This window comes from Haemorhous mexicanus, chromosome 6 (assembly GCF_027477595.1).
Source record: "Haemorhous mexicanus isolate bHaeMex1 chromosome 6, bHaeMex1.pri, whole genome shotgun sequence".
NCBI lineage: Eukaryota > Metazoa > Chordata > Aves > Passeriformes > Fringillidae > Haemorhous > Haemorhous mexicanus.
Window position 1 is genome coordinate 29,346,426 of NC_082346.1, and position 19,921 is coordinate 29,366,346.

Below are 19,921 nucleotides of genomic sequence, written 5' to 3' on the forward strand. Positions count from 1 at the left end.
GTTCCCATTGTTAAATGTTACCCAACGCTTTTACCCTTAGGCTGGCCTCTCCAATAGTCTCTGCACTGCACACACTTGAACCCACTGATTGATTAAGCCCCCACACAGAGCATTCCACTGAGCATTCATGCATGGCTTGTGTGAAGGCTGATTTTTTTTTTTTTTTTTTTTTTTTTTAAGAAGAAGAACAAAAGTGCATTTACCAATCTAGAAAATTCTGGGGGTCCAGGAAAGCTGACACACAACCCCCTTTGGCTTCCTCAAACACCACTCTGGGGCATTGCAGCACCCCAGCACAGGAGAGGTTTCTTTGGGGTCCCTGATCAAGGGGTCAGTGCATGCTGGAGACCTGTCCCATCTGATTGACTGCTGCCAGGACAGCAGCACCATCCAGCTCTGTGCCTGTGTCACCAAAACTGCTGTTGTCCCAGCTATGGGTTCTCTCTGTCCATCAGCTTCCAGCTCTGCAGGAAGCTGATGGACAGAGAGTTGAGAGGTGCATTTCCTGTGTGTGCAGAGCGGGTGACAGAGCTGGCACATCTGCGGTGCCAGTACCCGCTTTTATATATCCCAACCCCTGGAACAACAGTGTCACCCCTGGAGTCATTGGCTACACATTTTCTTGCCTTCATTTAAAGGCACACTACTCTTTTATTTTGCCACCCATGCTCTACAGGAAAGTGGCTGATGGGATTATATTTTACTATTCCAATGACTAAAGGTTAGCACAAAAGTCAAGCAGCCTTCTTCTTGGATTTATAGAGTCATCCTCCAATGCTTTACACAAAAACTGCAGATTTAATGGAGTCATCTTTTTCTCACTTCTCTTTGCTGGAGCCTTGTTTCTTGGTTCCTCCTGGCTACCTTGCAGAGAACAGAGTTCATTACACATACAGCACTCTTATCATCACTCCACCCAGACCAGAGTACAGCAGTAAAACTGAATTTCACTACTTTTTACCTTACTACTTTGAATCTATACTTCTGGTTGCAAAATTCTGTGTTAGTGTGGCTAAAACATCAGGTCTCATTTCTACTTCCTTCTGTGCTTTTCCTAAAGTGTTCCGAGTTGTCTCACAAAGTGTTTTTTCAGTTTGAAGCTTATTCCAGCTGCTGCTACCATTTCTAGTTGTGGGATAATGCCAATGTGATCTTCTTTTCTCCCCTAGTAATCTATTTATGGATTGTATAAACATTTTGTACTGTGAAGAGAAGCCAGTAAAGAGAAGGGTAGTATAGCAAAAGAGAAGAGCAATGTTAGAAACAGGACTAAGTAATCCAACACTTTCTTCTTCCACAATCAATGCATTAAAATATTGAATGAAGAGATTAAGCTATTTGAAAGGCATCTGCCTTAGGTATCTTCACTTTTGTAACAACAGCTACTATAAATTGCAGTAAGAAACATTTATGTCTGGGCTGGAAAGGTCTTTTCATGGTGAAGGTCACATTTTGCATGAAATCCTGACATTTAATTGCACAGTTTAGCACTAAAAAAAAAAACAACACAAAAAAAAACCCACCAAAAACAAACCAACCAACCAACCAAACCAAAAAGACAGGAAAGGGATGAAAATGAAAGGGAAGAAAGCAAAAGGGAAGAAAATGAAATACAGGGCAAACAGCAATACTTCAGCGTACAAAGGGAAATGGGATGGAACTGGGAAAGCACAAGACCAATAAATACAAAGTAGAAGATTAGCTTAACCAAAAATAAGGAAAAAAGGTGTCTTTGCCGAATACTGTTTACACTTTATTACCCTTTGCAAATGCTTATCTATAAAGATTGTAGCTGAACTTCCTTACTGTGGTCATGATGTCACATGAAGATAAAAATGCATAAAAGTTCACAAAAAGCCCCTAGCACGTGCAAGTCAGTTTTGAAACCATAACAATGGGGGCTGGAGAAATAGAGCAGTGAAGAGTCCTCAGGAATAGAATACTATGTGAAGGGGCCCAAGGAACAGAATACTATAAATCCTTCTATAGTTAACAACATATTTTTCAAAGAGGCTCAAGCAGAAACTGTAACAGAATATAACATGAAATAGCAACTTGTTAGCTGATAGAAGGAAAATGTAACTTAAAATTGCTTTAATTACTGTAATACTCAGAGACATCCCCTCCAACTCCCTCCCCAGAAAATTTGTTTGTGTAAATGATAATATAATGAACTGGAGCCAGATTTGCACATATGCATTAGGAATTTTGTCATAGGCATCAGTAATTAAGCATGAGTGACTACTAGTCAGTGTTTGTATGACTCTTCCCTTGACACCTTTTTGAATAAAAGAGTGTACTTGTTTCCTAGAAATTGTGCCAGTGCTCTGTGAGTTACAGGAGCTGCTGTTCCGTGTACATGGAAAAATTGCTGGATCATGCCAGAAAGTCAAGATGACCTAAAGAGATCAGTAGAGGAACAAAGAAACAAGGACCCCAGCCAATAGGTTCTAAGGGGCCCATCTTAAATCAAGAAGGTAAACAAGATGGTGAACTGCTTTGGCTCAGAAATGGTGTCCTTAGAGAAAAAGTAATTCTGGAAGTGCGAGCTCATGGCCAGGAACTCAAGAAACCCACTGACTCAAAAGATGAGCAGTTATGCACACGTAGACCTAGTTGGCAAATATGACACCAGTCAATTATGAGTAAAAATGAATATGTATTAGATAGAGAGAGAGAGAGGCAAATGGATGCATTCCAAGATGCCTTTGTGGAATTAATACCCTAGTATTAATTTATTTAATTAATTTATTTCAAACATGAAATAAACCAAATATCTTGGCTCTGGGCCGGATACTGGCTTTACACTGCAGGTACTGAATCCTGTTTGAGGAATACCCCCAGCTGTGCTGATGGAGATAAGAAACAGATGTGTGGGTCTGTTTTTGGAAAAGGAGAACAGCTTGACCTAAAAAACATGGAATGCAATAAAACGAAACTAAGACAATGAGATAAAAAAGAAGAACCTGATTACGATGCTGACATCTCAAGAGACAGAAATAATTAACCATTTGCCCAGGAGTTACAGGTCTTGCCTTATTGTTGTAAAGTATGAATTATGTAAAAATTTTCTTAATAAAGGATGTTGTTTGATATTTGATATTTATATATTTTCAAGCCTAATTAACAAGAAAGAAGATACAATCCACAAAGCAGGTAGCAGCTAAGAAGCAAGCTCTAAGTGATGCCCAGGTGTTAAAGACAAAGTACTTGTTGGCCTCTTGAAAGTTTAGGGCTTGACATGCTTGATCTCAGGCAAAAGCTTGGGAAGAATGTACTACTGACAGAGGACACGGAGTGCAGAGTTTACAGGCCACAAGGACATCTGGAAGAACTCCCAAGCTAAGGAAGAAACTAATAAAGACAACTCAGCAACTGTGCTGAAATTGGCTCTGACTGGATAAAGGTAATTCTGACATGGGGAAATCACAACCACCAACTCAAGAAACCTAACAACCCAAAAGAAGTGAAAGACCGGGCATGTGGACTAATTATCATGAGAAGCAACCTCCAAAGCATACTGGATTTTTCTTACCAGTTATTTGTCACCCTTTGTTAAATGGCACCTCTCACAATACAAAATGTATGACAGCTGAAGAACCACACTATTACAAATATTATGAAATAAGGACAAGATGAAAAAAAATCAGTAGTTTTTATAACTGATGGCACTTATTTCAAAGAATCTTCTCCTTTTGGCTTTTTATTCTTAAGAGGTGACAAGAACCAATATTCACAAGTAAAGGAATACTTCTGTGAGAATAGCAAACACTGGGGTTATGAGGGTGAGGTTTACTTTGACTGTCCCTATCTCTTTGTCTTAAAGCCATTTTGACTATTGCTGCTATAGCCTGTACTGCCCTCCACAGCTTACCTAACTACCGGAATGCTACTGCAATCAAGCCGCCTCTATTATGGTAAGGAATCAGTATCTCAGCATGATCTCACTCTGAATCACCCCTCACATCACAGCTCTTAACAGACTGCTGACTTATGTGGATTACTAAGCAATTCCTATAAAAATAATAGTGCTGGGAATAACATAATTTTATCATATTTTGTTCCAGTTGTGAAAAAAAACTGTCTAGAGGACAATTACTCATGGAAGGTATGTCAACTCATGGTGCCAGAGATGAGCTCACTCTGGAGTAGCTCTTCAGCAAATATTGTGATATTTACTTCCTCAAGATTTGAATCAAAATTTTCAGGATTTTGGTTGTTAATCAGTAACTATAGCTAGCCAGTTATGATTAAGCAATTGCATGGTGAAACTTGTAGGCATGGCTAATCCTTTGTTTTAAGGAAAAGTGAACACAATCCCAAAATAATTGGGCTGTCTGGATGAGACCTCTTGGAGTGAAGTCAGCAAGACTGAGCAGTAACTGTGGGAAAGGTAATCCTGGTAGGGGAGAGTGAAACCACCAGTCCCTGACCACCAAGTTAAAACAGATCCCCAAATGGAATGGGGGGAAGAAGTGCACATGTAGAATAATTAGCATGAGAAGCAAGATATAACTGGCAAATAAGGGTCTGAGTAGTAATTAATGAAAAAGCTATATCAATGAATAACCAATGAATGCTGGTGGCTGTTTGATAAAATGTGCAAACAGTGTAAAGTTTTGATGGTGATGAGCCAGACTTTTGTCAGTGGCCCCCCAATTTCCTAGTTTGTACAGAATACAATAAAGAAATAGGAATTCCTCACCTTGGTGTGTGAAGTGCTGTCACACACCAACCAGGTGATGAGCCTGTGCTTGGGACAACACAGGATGTTCTTTTAAACCACACCCATTAAATATTTGCAACTGTAGGTGGCAATTGTCAAAATCATGTTAAGAACGTATTACTCATTTTGAGTATCAATCATTGCATTGCTGTTTCCAGTTCAATTTAATTTATTAGCATCCCAAAATCTCTGCTTTCAGTACATACAGAACAACTTAATGGTTTATTTAAGAAATGGAAATTAGTGTAAGTAAAAACTTGCCCACTGTTAGAAACTGAATGCAATTATTTTTCTCAAACCAATACTTTCACTTTGAAAGTGAGACGATCTGTTTTCCAATATTGCCTCCATTCATCATGGACTGGAAAGCAGCTTCAAGAGAAATAATGAAATAAGTTAATGCCAGGCAAAACAAGCCAAGTAGCTTCTAAAAAAGAAACCAAAAATGGTAGAAGCAAATGTATTAAGCAGCTCCCAAAAAAGGAGAGATACCACTTTGGACCTAATCATATTTATCCTTAATTATGTGTTAAATTAAGAAGGGGATTAAAAAAAATAGCCTGTAATAAACTGCTAAGGGCAGCTTTGTGTAATAATTTAAAAATAATTATCTGTAGGCAACTGTTTGATGCTATACAAGTTAAAGACTACATTTGCTGCTTTTGTGATACGTCACACATACAGGGAAGAGAGATAATACATGATTGGACAGCTCACCAATGCTGTGGGTCACCCAAACATTTATGAAAGAAAAGGTTTATAAATATTGTACAGTATTGGGAGAAGCTGGTACAAAATAATATATCTTTGAGTAAACAAAGTATGAAAGTATGATATATGACTGATATATTTGACCAAGTTACTTCAAAATACATATATATACCAGTAAGGAATTAGCAATGACTAGAATAAACTGAAATCTATGAGACTTAGTTATCACTTAATTCTACTAGTTTTCAATCTTGTGGGACTAATGGCTAAAGGGACTAAATCACACTCTTCCCTCTTCCTTGAAGGAGACATATTTTTAAAACAACTCACATGGCTCATGTCACCAGACCCCCTTCATTTTTGTATTTCCTTTGTTACAGATACTTCGAACAGACTACAGAACACTTTGTTCTATTAAAATAAATTAATTTTTACTTTTTTTAGTAAGATGCTTTGCCCTTTCTTCTGTATACTTTTATTTTTTTGTTAGCAAATCCAATAACTTCTGTTAGATATCACATTTTTAAAGTATAAATTCAAGGATTTTTAAAAAGCATTTCCTTACACACAAGTTCAAAGAAAGGGGCAGCACTTTAAACCTCTAAGATCAGGATGATTATCATCAGCTGCTAAGATAGCAGTCTAAGAATAAATTCCCCTCAGTACTAAAACAAAAACAACACCACCTAAATTTATATTAAATTATTTTTAAATATGCAATAATTCTCTTACAGAACATTTTAATAATTACTGAAAAAAATTATTCTAACAAAAATAATGTTTTTGATAAAATGCAAAAATCTAAACTGACAAATGAAACAAAGGAGGTGGCTAACTTCTAATGCCATTGTATATAATCAGGTCATTATTCTTCAAAAATGATGTAAATATCTTACCACCGATGTTTGCTAAGCCTTCTATCACAGTCTCTCTGACCTGTGAATGCAAACAAGTCCTTTCAGTTTTCTGCAAGCAAGAGGATTTCTCATTTCTTAGAAACATGCCAAGAAACTGCCAAAGAAGCCACCAAAATCTAAAGACTTCTCTCGCTATAATGGATAGGGCTCTGCTTGGACCAGGTTCTTTCATCAAGAGAAGCATGAAAATTTTCTGATAAATTTGCAGGTGGGTTAATTCTTCAATCAAATCCCTGCCCCTACCAAAATTTAGTGTCTTGGTATTTTCCCAGGAAAATTACTGATCACTTGAAGAAGCAAAAAGCAATTCAGACAGACCTCACAGGGAAGGCACAGTTAAGCATATACTCATTACAAAGTAATAAGTGGTGATTATAAAGCTTGAAGTAAAATTTCTAACAAGATCCTCAAAAGCATTCAGGACACAACTCATCAGGTATTTGAAAGTACTTTTTTGGGTATTTTTGAAAGTCTGAATCTTTAAGTAAAAAAGCACTTGCACCCTCTGCTGAAATAAAGAATACAGACATGAGAAGCATGTAATCAGAGAAGTCAGCCATACTACAGTCAGACCATACTCAGCAAGTACCTTTTAAAACAGCACTACCTAATAAGCTTTCAATTATACTTACACATTTTTTAAAAGGTCTGTTCAATCCTGAGGCACAGTAAGAGAGCCAAAGACAAAGAAATTAGTCTTCTTGCAGTAGGAGATAATATCAAAGGCCATAGATTAAACCTAGAAGTTCTCACCTTCAGTTTACCCTCTTGGATCCACTGGCAGAGTTGTAATACACTAGCTTCTTGTTTGTCCATGTAGTTCAACACCAAGAATCTTTCCCTGTGAAAGAAAGAATGAGCTTTGGTTTAAGAAACTTTGATCAATGTCCTTGAAAATCTTTAAAAATCTTTTCAGAAAACAGCCTTGTTGAAACTGAAGGGTTATGAGTACAAATTATAAAAAAATGTAGCTCAGGGCCTTGCCAGTTTGCTGTGACAACTTCCTGCAGCAGGAGCTTGACAGTAACATCAGTCTTAGGAAATTTTCTTCAAGTATCAGAGAAAAAAGTAATAAAAATCAAGTAGTAAAGTAGTATCACCAGAATAAGTAAATATCCATAAAATGTGAGCAAATTCCCATTATTTTTTACTTTCTTTTTTTCCAGTGGTAGGGAGAATAATTAGTGAACCTGCAACCAGATGGTGAGAATAACTTAACTTTCAGGTTCCCCACAATTCTGCATATCCTGCTGTCACAGCTTTCCATAGCAATTGAGAAATGGAAATTATAATAAAAAATGATAATTACCTGAAGGTCCAACATACTGCCTAAATTCTCCACTGCATTCTGCTATGCGTGGTGTATTTTACTAATTTTATCTGTTTTTCAAAAGGGCAGACAACAGTAAGAGGGACTAGGAAAGATTTTAATTAGGAGAGATCAATTGATTTGCACAAAAATCAAGTCTCCCAAATGTCCTGAAATGCAAGGACTGAAAAATCTAAGACTCTCCTCCTAATCTCCGCCTCAGCTCCAACTGGACCATAAGAGGAAATTCAACAATTCCCAGAGTCAGAACATAATAAAAATGTTCCAGCCATATATATCTGTCACACATACAGTTCCATTACCTAATAAACCCCCAAATACTAAAAATGTAATTTCAATAAAAATCACTGCATTAGCTGCATCCTTGTGCCTGAACTACAACATTTTGAGAGAAGGCACTTTGCAAAACGTCTGAGAACAGAACTATGGCAACACCATCCCTGGTACTAAAGAATTCTCAGGGATTAAAGGACTGAATCAAGCAACCACAAACAAAATGTAACAACTGACATCTATGTTTCTATATAAAAACATCCTTTCCCATTTTTTTATGCTGATAAAGACAAATGTAAGGGAAAGGATCTATTGATATCATGATTATATTTTCTACTTTAGGCAACATTCTGTTCCAATTACAAGTAGCTATTGCAGACTGCAGACTACCCTCCAAACACCATATGAACAATCTACCTGGAACCTGGTCACAAGTTCTGGAGGAAAAATGTACCTTGTGATGTTCCTTTCTTTCTGTATTTTTTCTATGTCAGGAGGCAGAGGAGGGGGATAAGGCACGTCTTTGTTATACTGAGAAATCTGTCCACACAGGATGATATGGCTGTTCTGATTCATCTGTTTGGGACAGCATAAAGTGAGAATAAAAGCATTCTTCAGTCTCAAACTAAATTTTTCAGATGCAATAGATGTTATTGCAAAATTTTCACTAGCCACATTTCCTATAAGAGCAGGAGAATTGCATGCAGTCACATTCAATCTATGACAAGATTAAAATAGGTAAAAATGCAAGGCAATAGTGGGTAAATAACTTCTATACAGCCTAGTGTAATTTAAAAAGGCACTAAATAGAAAGAATACAGGAAATTGTTGTCTTACTGTGGGCCCCCAGAATCAGCACCTGAAGTCAATCACTGAAGTGGAAAGCTGCACTGTATTACAGGCTGGACTCCAGTATGAATTAATTAAAAGCTGGGCATGCAGACATTGGAGAATGACTAGAATAAACCCGACAGCTGGAATAATCACCTGACTTATAACTGTATCACTGATGTCACCACCAACATTGTCAAAGTAAACATCCACACCACCTGGGCAGAGTTCACGCAGCTGTTTTGCCACATCTCCCTTCTTGTAATTGATAGCAGCATCAAACCCCATTTCTTGGACCAAAATGGAGCACTTTTCATCTGTGCCAGCAATCCCCACCACTCTAGAGCAGCCCTCCAGACGGCCAATCTGCAGGCACACAGTTTAAAAAAAAAAAAAAAAAACCAACCAAAAACCCCAAACAAAGACAAATTAGATCATTCATCTGCATAAAAGTACCAGTGCAAGAAAGGGGGTCCTATTATTCCCATCCCACTAAACCCCAGGCAGTAAACACTCCCATTTCACGTGACACAACTGCTTCCTGTCACTCCCTCTTCACAACTACACACAGGGCAGGTACAATCAAAATCTGCCATCTTTTCAAACCCACTGACTGCAGAAGACTACGTTTGTGGAATCAACAACTGCCAAAACTACCATCTGCTGAGTACCTTAACTAATAAAAGGAAAAAAAAATTAGACAATAATTGATTTAAATACAACCTTAATAGATTTGCTCATGCATTGTTTCTTCATAGCTTCCCTTTATCAGCAGGTCTAAAGTTTGCTTACTATAAACTTTGTGTGTATATATATATATATATATATATATATATATATATATAGAGTGATATTCGTAGATATGCACATACACACTGCAAACAGGTTCCACAAAACAGAGGAGGATAAAAGGACTGTGAAGCTCAAAACACAAAGGATGTCATGGAACACAGTACACATTACTATTTTCTAATAGAGAAAAAAATGAAAGTCTCCAGTCAATACAGTGTTGGGATGGCAGGCCACCATATAAATGTATAATAAATACATGTATATATACACCATCTATTTTACCTGTGCTAGCAACAAGTAACCACCACTATCTGTGTTCTCCTCTCCCTATTTCATGAAACTTGAGTTTCGCATGTCAAGTCTTTCAGAGTGAGAGTGTGTGCCAAATCTCTGAAACTGGCCATTCCCACAGGATTATACCTGCTCACGTTTACAAAGATTTTATCTGTATATTTAATAACCAGCATGTTTCAGAAGAGAAAACTTGCTAACAGAGTATGTTTGTATGCCCAAAGCCTGCACCTACCTGACCGGCCAAAGAGCCGCAGGCACCGGCTGCTCCGCTCACCACCATGGTCTGATTTGCACCCACGGCCACATGTCCCTTCTCCCTGATTCCCAACAGGGCCGTCAGTCCCGTGATGCCAGCTGCACCCAGAAAGTAGGAAAGGCGTCCATTTACAAGCTGTGGCACCAGCTAGGGAACAGAAAGTAGGTAGGAGGTCATTTGTTTCTAAGGTGAGGTTCTGCTCTTTGCCTGAGGGTAGAAAACTAATTCAGGATATTTACCAGGCAAGGTAAAACTGGTAGGGATGAGCTATCTCTAGCTCTACTCTAACAACAAGTCTGTACAAAAATGTTATGTCTCTGTGGTTTTAGAGAAAGTTTTTAAAGTAAGTAACTCACAACTACTTAAATTATGGAAGTGTTACAAAACAGCTGGGAGATAAGTTTCCAACAATGGTGAACTATCCCTATGCTAGCATAAAATGATAAAAATGCACCATTTTATCAAATATGGTGTTTGCAGATCAGTAACAAAGAGTCCTAAAGGAAGGAGTTTACTGGAAAGTATGAACTCTCAAACCACAGTAATTTTCTGTTACAAGAGAACAATCAACACAATATCCCTAATGCACTTTCAACTTAATATTGAATACCCTTCCTTATGTGAATGTAAAACCTGAGTAAAAGCTTTTATTAACATAAATTAGAAAAATATATTAAATATACCTAAAGTCTTTCATGTCTTACAGTTACACTCTCATGAACAAGAAGTTCTATTAGAATTAAAATAATTAAGCAAATTCTTTATTGGAGCAGCTTCAGAGATTAAAAAAAAAAAAAACCAAAATAGTACTGGCCTGTCCATTAACCAGTAAAATTGCTACAAAAAACAAATTTATATAAATCTTGGCACCTATGAGTTGATCTGCCTTTTGAGAGCTGATTGCTTCAATAAGTGCACCAAAAAAAGTGTCATTAGCAGCTATTTAGGGGAAAAAAAAAGAGGTTTGGGGGAAAAAAAAGGGTTTAGGAAAAAAAAAACAGTCACAACCGGGGCTTTGCATTCCTATTACCTTTTGTAGCGAGTCTCCATCAAGAATTGCCACTGTCTGCCAGGGCCAAGTGAAGGAAGTTACAAAGTCTCCTTTAGCGAGGTTATGGTGCTGGCTCTCTTCCACTACCCCGATGCCCCCACCGTCAGCAACTTCAGACAGCTGCCAGGGCTGCAGGTAATCCGAGCCCGTCTCCTCATTCATTCGGCAGCGCTGAAAGACAAGGCTTTAATGAAAAGCTCTGGTGGAACACAACTTGTTTACCAGTTCAAGCTGGGTGGGGGATGAAGATGGGTTCTGAACTTCAAACACAAAGCGCTACTCAAAAATGTCTCAATAGGCCCCAAGTACTCATGATCTTTTCTTAGATCCCTCTTTCCCCTCGTTTGCTCAGTACAAAAGGAGGATGGAACCATCCTGATCTGCTCCAGCAGTGTTAGCAAAGCCAACACATTCTACAGACATTGGCTCAAAGGCACCAGCACAACTGACAATGACTGGCTCTGGTCCAATGAGAACCCTACAAATGCCATTCCTCAACTGAAGGAATCCTAGAAATGCAAGATTGAAAAAGAATACCCATGAGTCATTTAGTCTATGCCTGTGCACTGAAGAGCAGTGCACAGGCACAGACTGTAGACCATCCCTGACAGATATCTGTTTAATGCAACATCTTGATAATGGGACGTAGTTTCTTTGCAGTTTCCCATGTAGCTACAGCCAGTATTTCAAGATTCTTAAACTTTTCCTTAATTCTCAAGCTAAATATACTTTGTTGAAATCTAGACTGGTTTTTTTCTACTATCACCATCTATGGAGGGAATAAATGATCGGAATTCTCTTTATAGCAAACGTTTACAGGCTGTATCTACCTGGTTCTTATTCTACCTTCTACTTTCATTTCAACCCACAATTCTCTCAACCACATGATTTCTGTAATTTTGCATGACCGGAAAAAAAAGAACACAAAAAAGGCCAAGTTCATAAAAAATTGATACAAGCAAATCTGTAATGGCTTACAGCCTCTTCCTGGTCCAATAAAGTCATATTCCTATATATATCCCAAGCATATTAAATGCCAAATTCCTTCCCAATATAACTCCATCAGAATGAATACAATTACTATGTTACACTAGATATACGTTTGTTCTGTAATTGGTAATTTTGGTGTTAAACATCATGACAGGTACAGATTTGAAGGTACTTAAAAGAACAATTTCTGGCTTAGCTCTAAGTCCATCACCTACCATGTAGGGGTCCACTGAGAGATAGAGAGTTTTAACACGCACTTGTCCTGCTTGGACTGTATCTGCTATTGTACTTTGCTCCAGTCGGAAGTTTTCAGCCACTGGCACTCCATTCTTACCTAGAGTAATATGAGAATTAAACAAATAAATGAATCCATATAGAACTTTTCTTAATCAATAGGGCTAGGCCGTTTTTTAAGGTAGTCTTTTTTAGAATAAATTAGGTTATATATTTACTCAGCTGTAAAACTACAACCAACTACTCTCACCTTTCTGCCTCTTCTGAGTCAAGTAAGACTGAAGGAATACAGACTGCAGCCACTACCCATGCACATTCTGCAAGGGCATCCCTTCACAGAGACTTCCTTACATTAAAGCTTCCCAGAAACATCCATAAAATTGTGGCAAGGACCCCAGAACTGGAGGCTTCATCTTCAGGTTGGCATCACATGCAGCAGATCAATCAGACAACTGGAACCACCAGCACTAAGACAGCCAGACAGACTTGCCTATTTTAGGTCAGAGTGACTGCACAGCTAGAGCTGGCTCCTGCTGCACCATTTTAAAGACTTAATTGCAGGTCACAATAGTTCTTAACACTTAAAACTATTTTAGCATTAAGCAGCATACAATATTCCCTCCAAAACTTAATGTATTGTACACCAGATTTATGAACTCACTACTCAAAATACTGTGCTGATCCATAACAAGGCAAATGTGTAAACAAGAGAGTAAACAAAACCTCAGCAGTGTCAACATAAAAACCAACCCTTTGAAACATGAGAGGAGCAAAAGATTCAATATTTACTACAAGGAAACAAAAATTAATAGTAACAAAATATTTTACACATCTCTTACAATGCCAAAAGAATAAATGTGAGAACTAAAAAGTCATGTGCCCTAATCTTTCTTCACTTTCAGCCTCTGCACTGAGTGTTCTCATATATTACATGTTAACCCTTTTTTCTCAGACAACACTAACAGAAATCTGCATATACAGACTAAAAAAATGTAGTTTGATTATATTTAATATATTGTTATATATTTAATAGAAATGTAACTACATTAATACAGTTTACATTTATTAATAAATACAGACAAATTTATTACAAACATTCCTTATATTAATGGAAATTGATAAATCTATAAATAAATGCACTTTACTTAAACTTTATTGCTGCATACAATATTAAGATATATAAATGTCAATATCTCAAATTAGTATCTGTTTCTACCCTCACCATTCTGGAGCATTAGGCAATCAGAACAAACACATTGCTATTTTTAGTGGAGACAAATACATACCAGGCCGTGAATTCAGCACTACTCTTTGTACAATCATCTCTGCTTTTGCAGCAATTTCACACTGGATTTCTACAAAATAAAAGGTTGTTTGAATGCCTGAAACATAAATTTTCTTGAAAAAAGAATACTAGGCAAAGTGCTCAGTAATTTGGAAAGTGGGGATGAAATACAGACCTCCCCAACTTCAGCATCCATGCCCAAGGAAGATATAAAGAATCATATAAACCAACCTCAAGCATAAAATACACAAACAGGAGAATAACTGTAATGCACCATGCTCCTTGTAGGACCATCACCACCCCTACCAGGCAGGAGAGGTGTCTGATTAGCTTTCCTGTAATGTCTAAGAACACCCTGCTCCCACCTATCAGATACAGAGGCAGCTTTGCACATAAAGTCAGGTGCCACTCAATAAGAGGCAGGCAGGCACATCAGAATAGCAGTCTGCAGGTACATGATAAAAAGATATTGTTGTGTAAGATGTTTTGTAAGAAAAGGCAAATTCTTTCTATTAGCAGTGCCCAGAGATGAGAAAGAATGATATCACCACTCAATCTGTTCTACAGAAAGATTTCTTCCTGAATTTCAACAGTTTTAAAAGAGAATTTCAAATCTGTGATTTTGCACCTGTGAGACCCAAAGAGGAAATTACCCTGATTTAAAAGGAGAAAAAACAGTGTCTCACATGCTTTCATATCTAATATAAAATAAAAATGTGACTACTGTCACAAGAGCCATAAATAACCAACCTCCATATGAACAAAAGACATTAAAGAATGAAACATGATAGCTAACATCTTTGTCATGTTTATTTTGCTGACAAGAACAGCAAATTGGAGCAAATCTAAAAGATGAGCCTAGAAAGTACATCATCACCACTTATCCAACCTCTTTGTTCTTTGAACATTGCAAAATACAGAACCTTCTGTCTGTACTGCTACAGTACTTACATAACAGCACTCACAAACCATCAAGAACTATAGTCAGGAATGCTACAAAACAACTAAAAAGTTATTAAGAGAAAAGGTGCACATCCCTGACCATCCCTCCCCTCTAAAACACACAGCTGACTCAAAACACAAAGAATCTTGTTAAAGAAACAGATCAAGCTTTAACATTTTATTGTGTTTGCATTTGAAAAGCTACTTATTGGGGAAAACTTAATGAAAAGGGAATTTCTTTCCAGTATTTCAACACCTAAGGATGCTACAAGGAATGAGTCTCAAATGTGTCTTTACAGCATCACAAAATGCTGAAAAACAAGTGACCTGCAGAGTTCTTTGGACAAAACAGTGTAAAACAACAGTCTCCAACAAAAGGAAAAACCTCCACACTTCGATGAAATTACTACTTACTGTTTATAAACAAAAATGAGCATTGAAAATTAAGGACTTAACAATTGAAAAGTGAAATAGAAGTCCATCTTTGTACCCACACAGCTGATACAATCTCTAGAACATAAATAATGTAAAACCCTAACAGGAAGGATGGCCTAAGAGAAAGTTTGGCTGATGTTAGGTTCAGCACTGTACTCAGCTATAGACTTCCTGCATGACCATGAGTACATGTCTCTGTATTTATTTTACAGAATATTTTTCAGAACAAAACTCCAAATTCTTCCTGATAACATCTGCCCAACAAAATTACATTCAAGTAGCACAACTGTTATTCCCAGAGCAATTGATTTAGCATCTGAGAATTTCTGCTAATACAAGGAGCATTTCATAAACTGTCAGATGTGCCCAGTGCAGTTTAAAAGGACAAGGCCACTCTAGTAAATGATTTGCACACATCTGCAACTCAGCTGAAGTTTATAACCACTAATCAAACTGCTCTGTGCAGAAATAATGAGTTAATGCAGTGAATATAAACCAACAGCATCTGACATGAAATCTGGACACATCATACCTCAATATATAGTATCAACCCCCATGGCTGAGGGTTTGAGTCTCTGTTTTTAAACCACACAGAGCAGGCAGAATTGCTGTACAGCTCATGTCTTACAGAGCAGTCCACTGTCAAAACTGCTGACTCAATTTTTGTTAGCCTAAAACTAAATATGTGTATTATGCAAACACAAACCCCCAGTCTGAACAAGAGAGAATGAAGATAGTTACAATAAAAATTAACATACTCCTGAAATATCTGCTTTCTATGATTATACAGAGGGGAAAAAACCCAGCTATATAAAGAAAAAAAATCCATGATATTAACATACTAAAAGGAAGACAAAGCAATACAGAGCAGCATAGACAGACGTGAGTAGTAGAATCATCCAATGTAAGTTTAGACAACTTCTTTGAATGCCTGACATTTTGAAGGAACAAAACCACTAAACCACAGTTTATTTCCCAGTTTGTTTTCACAGCTTTTGTTTGAGGAGCCTGTGTACTGATTTAATTTTAAGATCTTCCAGATACTGTGAGTGGGTGGCCAAAAAGTGAAACTGGCAACTGAATTGTCACTAATTCTGTGACAGCTGCCACAGCAAATACAACACTGCAGATGGACATTTATTTCTAAATAGGATTGCACCTACAGTGGAAGTCAGCAATACCATTACACAAGCAAATGGTCACAGTAACACCATAACACAATAAGAATCAAACTTTCCTCACATTGCAAACAATACAGAAGTGACTAAAGAAAATAAGTAGAGGCACCATCTTCTGGCACTGTGCAGTGAAGGAAGCTTTTGGAAAAAGAGAACAGATTTCCTTCAAAAAGGGAAATAAACGGGTTTTGTATCATACACACAATTCTTTTCAATACATGCATAGTACCAGTGTGCAGGGTGTTTTTGACTGTTTTTTAAAAAGACAAGACTTTTTTTAGCTTTTCCAAACAAAACCAATCTGAGTTGGTTTGACTCTTTAAATCAAATAGAGTAAAAAACTCCAAATTTTAACAACATTGTGCTATGCCAATCACCTGATCCACCCTATGAGTAGATCAGGAGCATTAAGCAGCACAACAGCAGCATCTTCAGGGGAGTCTCAAGTATGTTTTAGCCCAGTTTTATCTCTGTATCCCCTTGCCTTTCTTTCCGCACTGTTTCAGAGACACGTGACAACTCCTTTTAAAAAGTTAAATAAATTCCTCAGGGATTAAATGCTCCAGTTTGTTTGCCCTGGGCTTAGTTCCCAGAACTTCTTGTTTCTGTGACTGCCCATAAGGCAGAGTTTTCAGTTGCCTATACTCTTGCCAAAACAAGTCACCTGCTTCCAAGTCATTACAGCCCATGCCAGATGCAGTCTAGTTAACAAGCAAAAGGAAGAACAGGTAGTCCTGTACCAGGCCCAGGCAGCAAGGAGGAAGAAGGCAGGCAATCTGAACAGAGAAAAAGATTTGGAAGTTCTCTAAAACTGTGATGTCAAAATGGCTGGAGCAAGGATTCTCAAAGGAAACTCAAGAAAAGAAATTTCAAGAGTGACTCTTAATGAGGAACATGCAGGAAGATGGGAAGAACAGGGACTAGGAATCAGTAAGAACAGAGAAACACGACAGGAATAGCAACTTAATGGCCAGTAAAGCAGAGAAGAGCAAAACAGAATGGGGAGAGAGAACTGAAGAAAGTGGGAACAATGAATGAGGCAACCAAGCAAACTGAGGTGGAAATGACTGGTGAAAAAACAAGAAGAGACAACTGTAACTGGCAAGGTGAGCTAAATTGAAAAGCAAACATAATGGATCAAGCACCAAAGTTTCCACCAGCTCCACTAAAGAGCCCTACATTTGATGAATGTTAATTAATGGCAAGCCAGAATCAATACCAACTGTCATGAATGGAGAAAAACACATGCCATAAAAAGCTAAGTACTTTCATGAACTGAACCAATAAATTTGCGTTTCCTAATGTTCCATGTCTCATCACTGTATTCTCTGATAAGAAGCCTCTCCCATAGTGTTTTCTTCATGTGGATTTTCTGATACACTCTAAGTGTTGAGGGCAGGCTCCAATCTTTGCTCCAAGGAAGAAGCAAATGAAAAAAAAAAAAGACACTAGTAGTAGGATCTTGATCCAGCCATCTCTTTTTTTATACCCCCAAGAACCACTGACCCAGTGGTTGTGGTCATGGACAATAAATCACTGCTGCCTACCCAAATAGGGAATGTCATTCAGGGGAGCCTTATATCACTGAACAGACCCTCAAGGTATCCTCTGACCAACTTCAGGCAAATTTAAGAAAGCAAAAACATTTCTTAACCACATGGTGAGATAAAAATATTCCCATCTGATCCTTTTAAAAGGAGGACTGCATAAACTTTACTTTTTCAGATTCAGGTGCCAAAAAAACCCAAAAGTTTTTAGAACTAAAAAGCTTTTTAGAACTTTTTTGAAGTTTTTTTTTTCTCCCACAAAGCAGTTGCACTGTGTTAGAGCTGCTGAAAACTGTTTAAAATACCATATCTGTATATGGTCTATATACAAAAGGCCTATTCCTTCTGGGAAGAATTTCACATAAGGAATACAGATTGCTCCCAGGATGGCAGGAGCATCACCGGATGGGTTTTTTGAGAAGCCCATAATGCAGTTTGCAAGCTCCCACGTGAGAGCTGTCTCAGAGAGCCTAGTGACTATCCAGGTTGCCAGGTCCGCGTAAAGACCAAGGTAGAAAGCAGCGCTGCCACAGGTGGAAAGAGCCCCTGGAGAGAGCCTTGCAGGCGGGTCATTACCAGAATCGGAAGCCGCAGGCAGAGCAGCCCAGGAGAGAACCCAGAGAGGCAGCGCAGAGGGCTCAGTCCTACAGGCTGGTCCGGGGCTGCGGTGGGCTCCGCTCCTCTCCTCAGGAATGCCTCCACCGCCCCGGGACGCGCTTTGGTCAGGGGGCACAGGACAGCTCGATTCCAGCTCGCGTGCCAGGGACCGGGCAATGCCAGCAGCCTCTTCCAACCCCTTCCGCACCTGTGCCCCCGCCTGTCCTGCAGAGGAGGTGCTATTCCCTAAGGATACGACTCCTGGGAAGGAGGGTACGAGCTCTACCAAGCAGCCGCCCCCCAGGCCGAACTGCGGCTCGCCCCCGGCAGCGCCGCACCCCCCGAGAGCGCGCAGCTCCCGCTCACCTTGAGCCGACCCGAGCGCCCCAGAGACCGCCCGGCCCGGCCCCGCCCCGCGCGCACGCGCGTCAGCCTTAAACAGGGAAACGCCGGGGAGGGCACCTTTAAAACGGCGATGGCCCGAGCGCGGCCGTGGCAGTGTGAAGGGCCATGGCAGGATGTCCCCCTGAATCGCATAATCACGCAGGATCATTAAGGTTGGAAAAGGCCCCCAAGAGCATCGAGACCAGCCTTTCACTGTCTACTAGACAGTATACTAAGTGCCACATACAGTTCATTGAATGCCTCCAGGAAATGCAAGTCCACCCTTTCCCCAGGCAGCCAGAGTCCAGTTAATGCTTAATAAACCATTCAGTGAAGAAATTCTTCATAATATCCAGCCTGAACCTCTTCTGACATAGCTGGAGGCCATCTCCTCTTGTCCTGTTGCTGGCTACCTGGGAGAAGAGACCAATCCTCATGCGGCTACAATCTCCTTCCAGGTAATTGTAGAGAGCAATAAGGTTCTCCTCCCCCTGCCAAGTCTGCTTTACCTCAGGATAAACTCCCCCAGCTCCCTCAGCTACTCATCACACCTCTGCTCCAGACCCTTCACCACCTCCATTGCCCTTCTCTGGATCTGCTCCAGCACTTCAATGTCTTTTTTGTTGTGACGGGCCCAAAACTGAGCACGGGACTCAAGGTGCGACAGTGGCGGTGCTGAGTGCAGGGGACAGTCACTGCCCTGCTCCTGCTGGCCACACTGTTGCTGATACACAGCAGGATGCCACTGGCCTCCCTGGCTAGCTGGGCACACTGTGGCTGATGTTCCTTCCACTGTCAACCAGCATCCCCAGGCCCTTTTCCTCCAGGCAGCTTTCCAGTCGCTCTTCCCCAGGCCTGCAGTGCTGCATGGAGTTGCTGTTATCCAAGGACAGGATTTGGCACTTGGCCTTATTAAACTGAGGTACTGGAAGAATATTGTCATCTTATTGCAGGGGTTCCATACTTTTGTCTCCTTATCACAAAAGTTTCATACCTTCTAGGTGTTTCTCGTGGCCTGTTCAAGTCAGGCCTAGTTCCTAATCTTTGATAACTGGCCCAGCTGCAGCTCCTTAGGGATAAGATTACTTTCTGCACTATCTTTATTTTCTTATATTATATCCCCCTACAGGAGAAGGCATTTACAGTTT

The 19,921-nt window shown here is 39.3% G+C and overlaps 1 protein-coding gene across 4 annotated transcripts; it reads right to left on the minus strand.

Annotated features, from left to right (window-relative positions):
• Positions 1-617: 617 nt before the first annotated feature.
• PTGR2 (prostaglandin reductase 2) lies at positions 618-18,892 on the minus strand. Of its 4 annotated transcripts, none has more exons than XM_059849568.1 (10): positions 18,756-18,892; positions 13,692-13,760; positions 12,387-12,505; positions 11,161-11,352; positions 10,107-10,277; positions 8,945-9,154; positions 8,412-8,533; positions 7,108-7,195; positions 6,334-6,373; positions 618-864 (listed from the first exon to the last, which is right to left on the minus strand). In XM_059849568.1, the coding sequence occupies exons 2-10, from the start codon at positions 13,726-13,728 to the stop codon at positions 716-718; spliced, it is 1,128 nt and encodes a 375-aa protein (XP_059705551.1). In that variant the 5' UTR covers positions 13,729-13,760; positions 18,756-18,892; the 3' UTR covers positions 618-715. The 4 variants fall into 4 exon arrangements, with proteins under 4 accessions (XP_059705551.1, XP_059705553.1, XP_059705554.1 ...); XM_059849570.1 differs by having other exon boundaries at positions 618-860; positions 18,756-18,888; XM_059849571.1 differs by lacking the exon at positions 18,756-18,892 and adding an exon at positions 18,369-18,527.
• Between the last annotated feature and the right edge of the window lie 1,029 nt (positions 18,893-19,921).

Excerpts from the sequence above, each read along its gene's own strand:
- PTGR2 (XM_059849568.1), bottom strand. The coding sequence starts at position 13,728 with ATGATTGTACAAAGAGTAGTGCTGAATTCACGGCCTG. Across the intron at positions 8,534-8,944 it reads GTGATACAGTTATAAGTCAG|ATGAATCAGAACAGCCATAT; the intron begins GTGATTATTCCA and ends TGTCCCAAACAG. Across the intron at positions 6,374-7,107 it reads TCCAAGAGGGTAAACTGAAG|GTCAGAGAGACTGTGATAGA; the intron begins GTGAGAACTTCT and ends TTGCATTCACAG.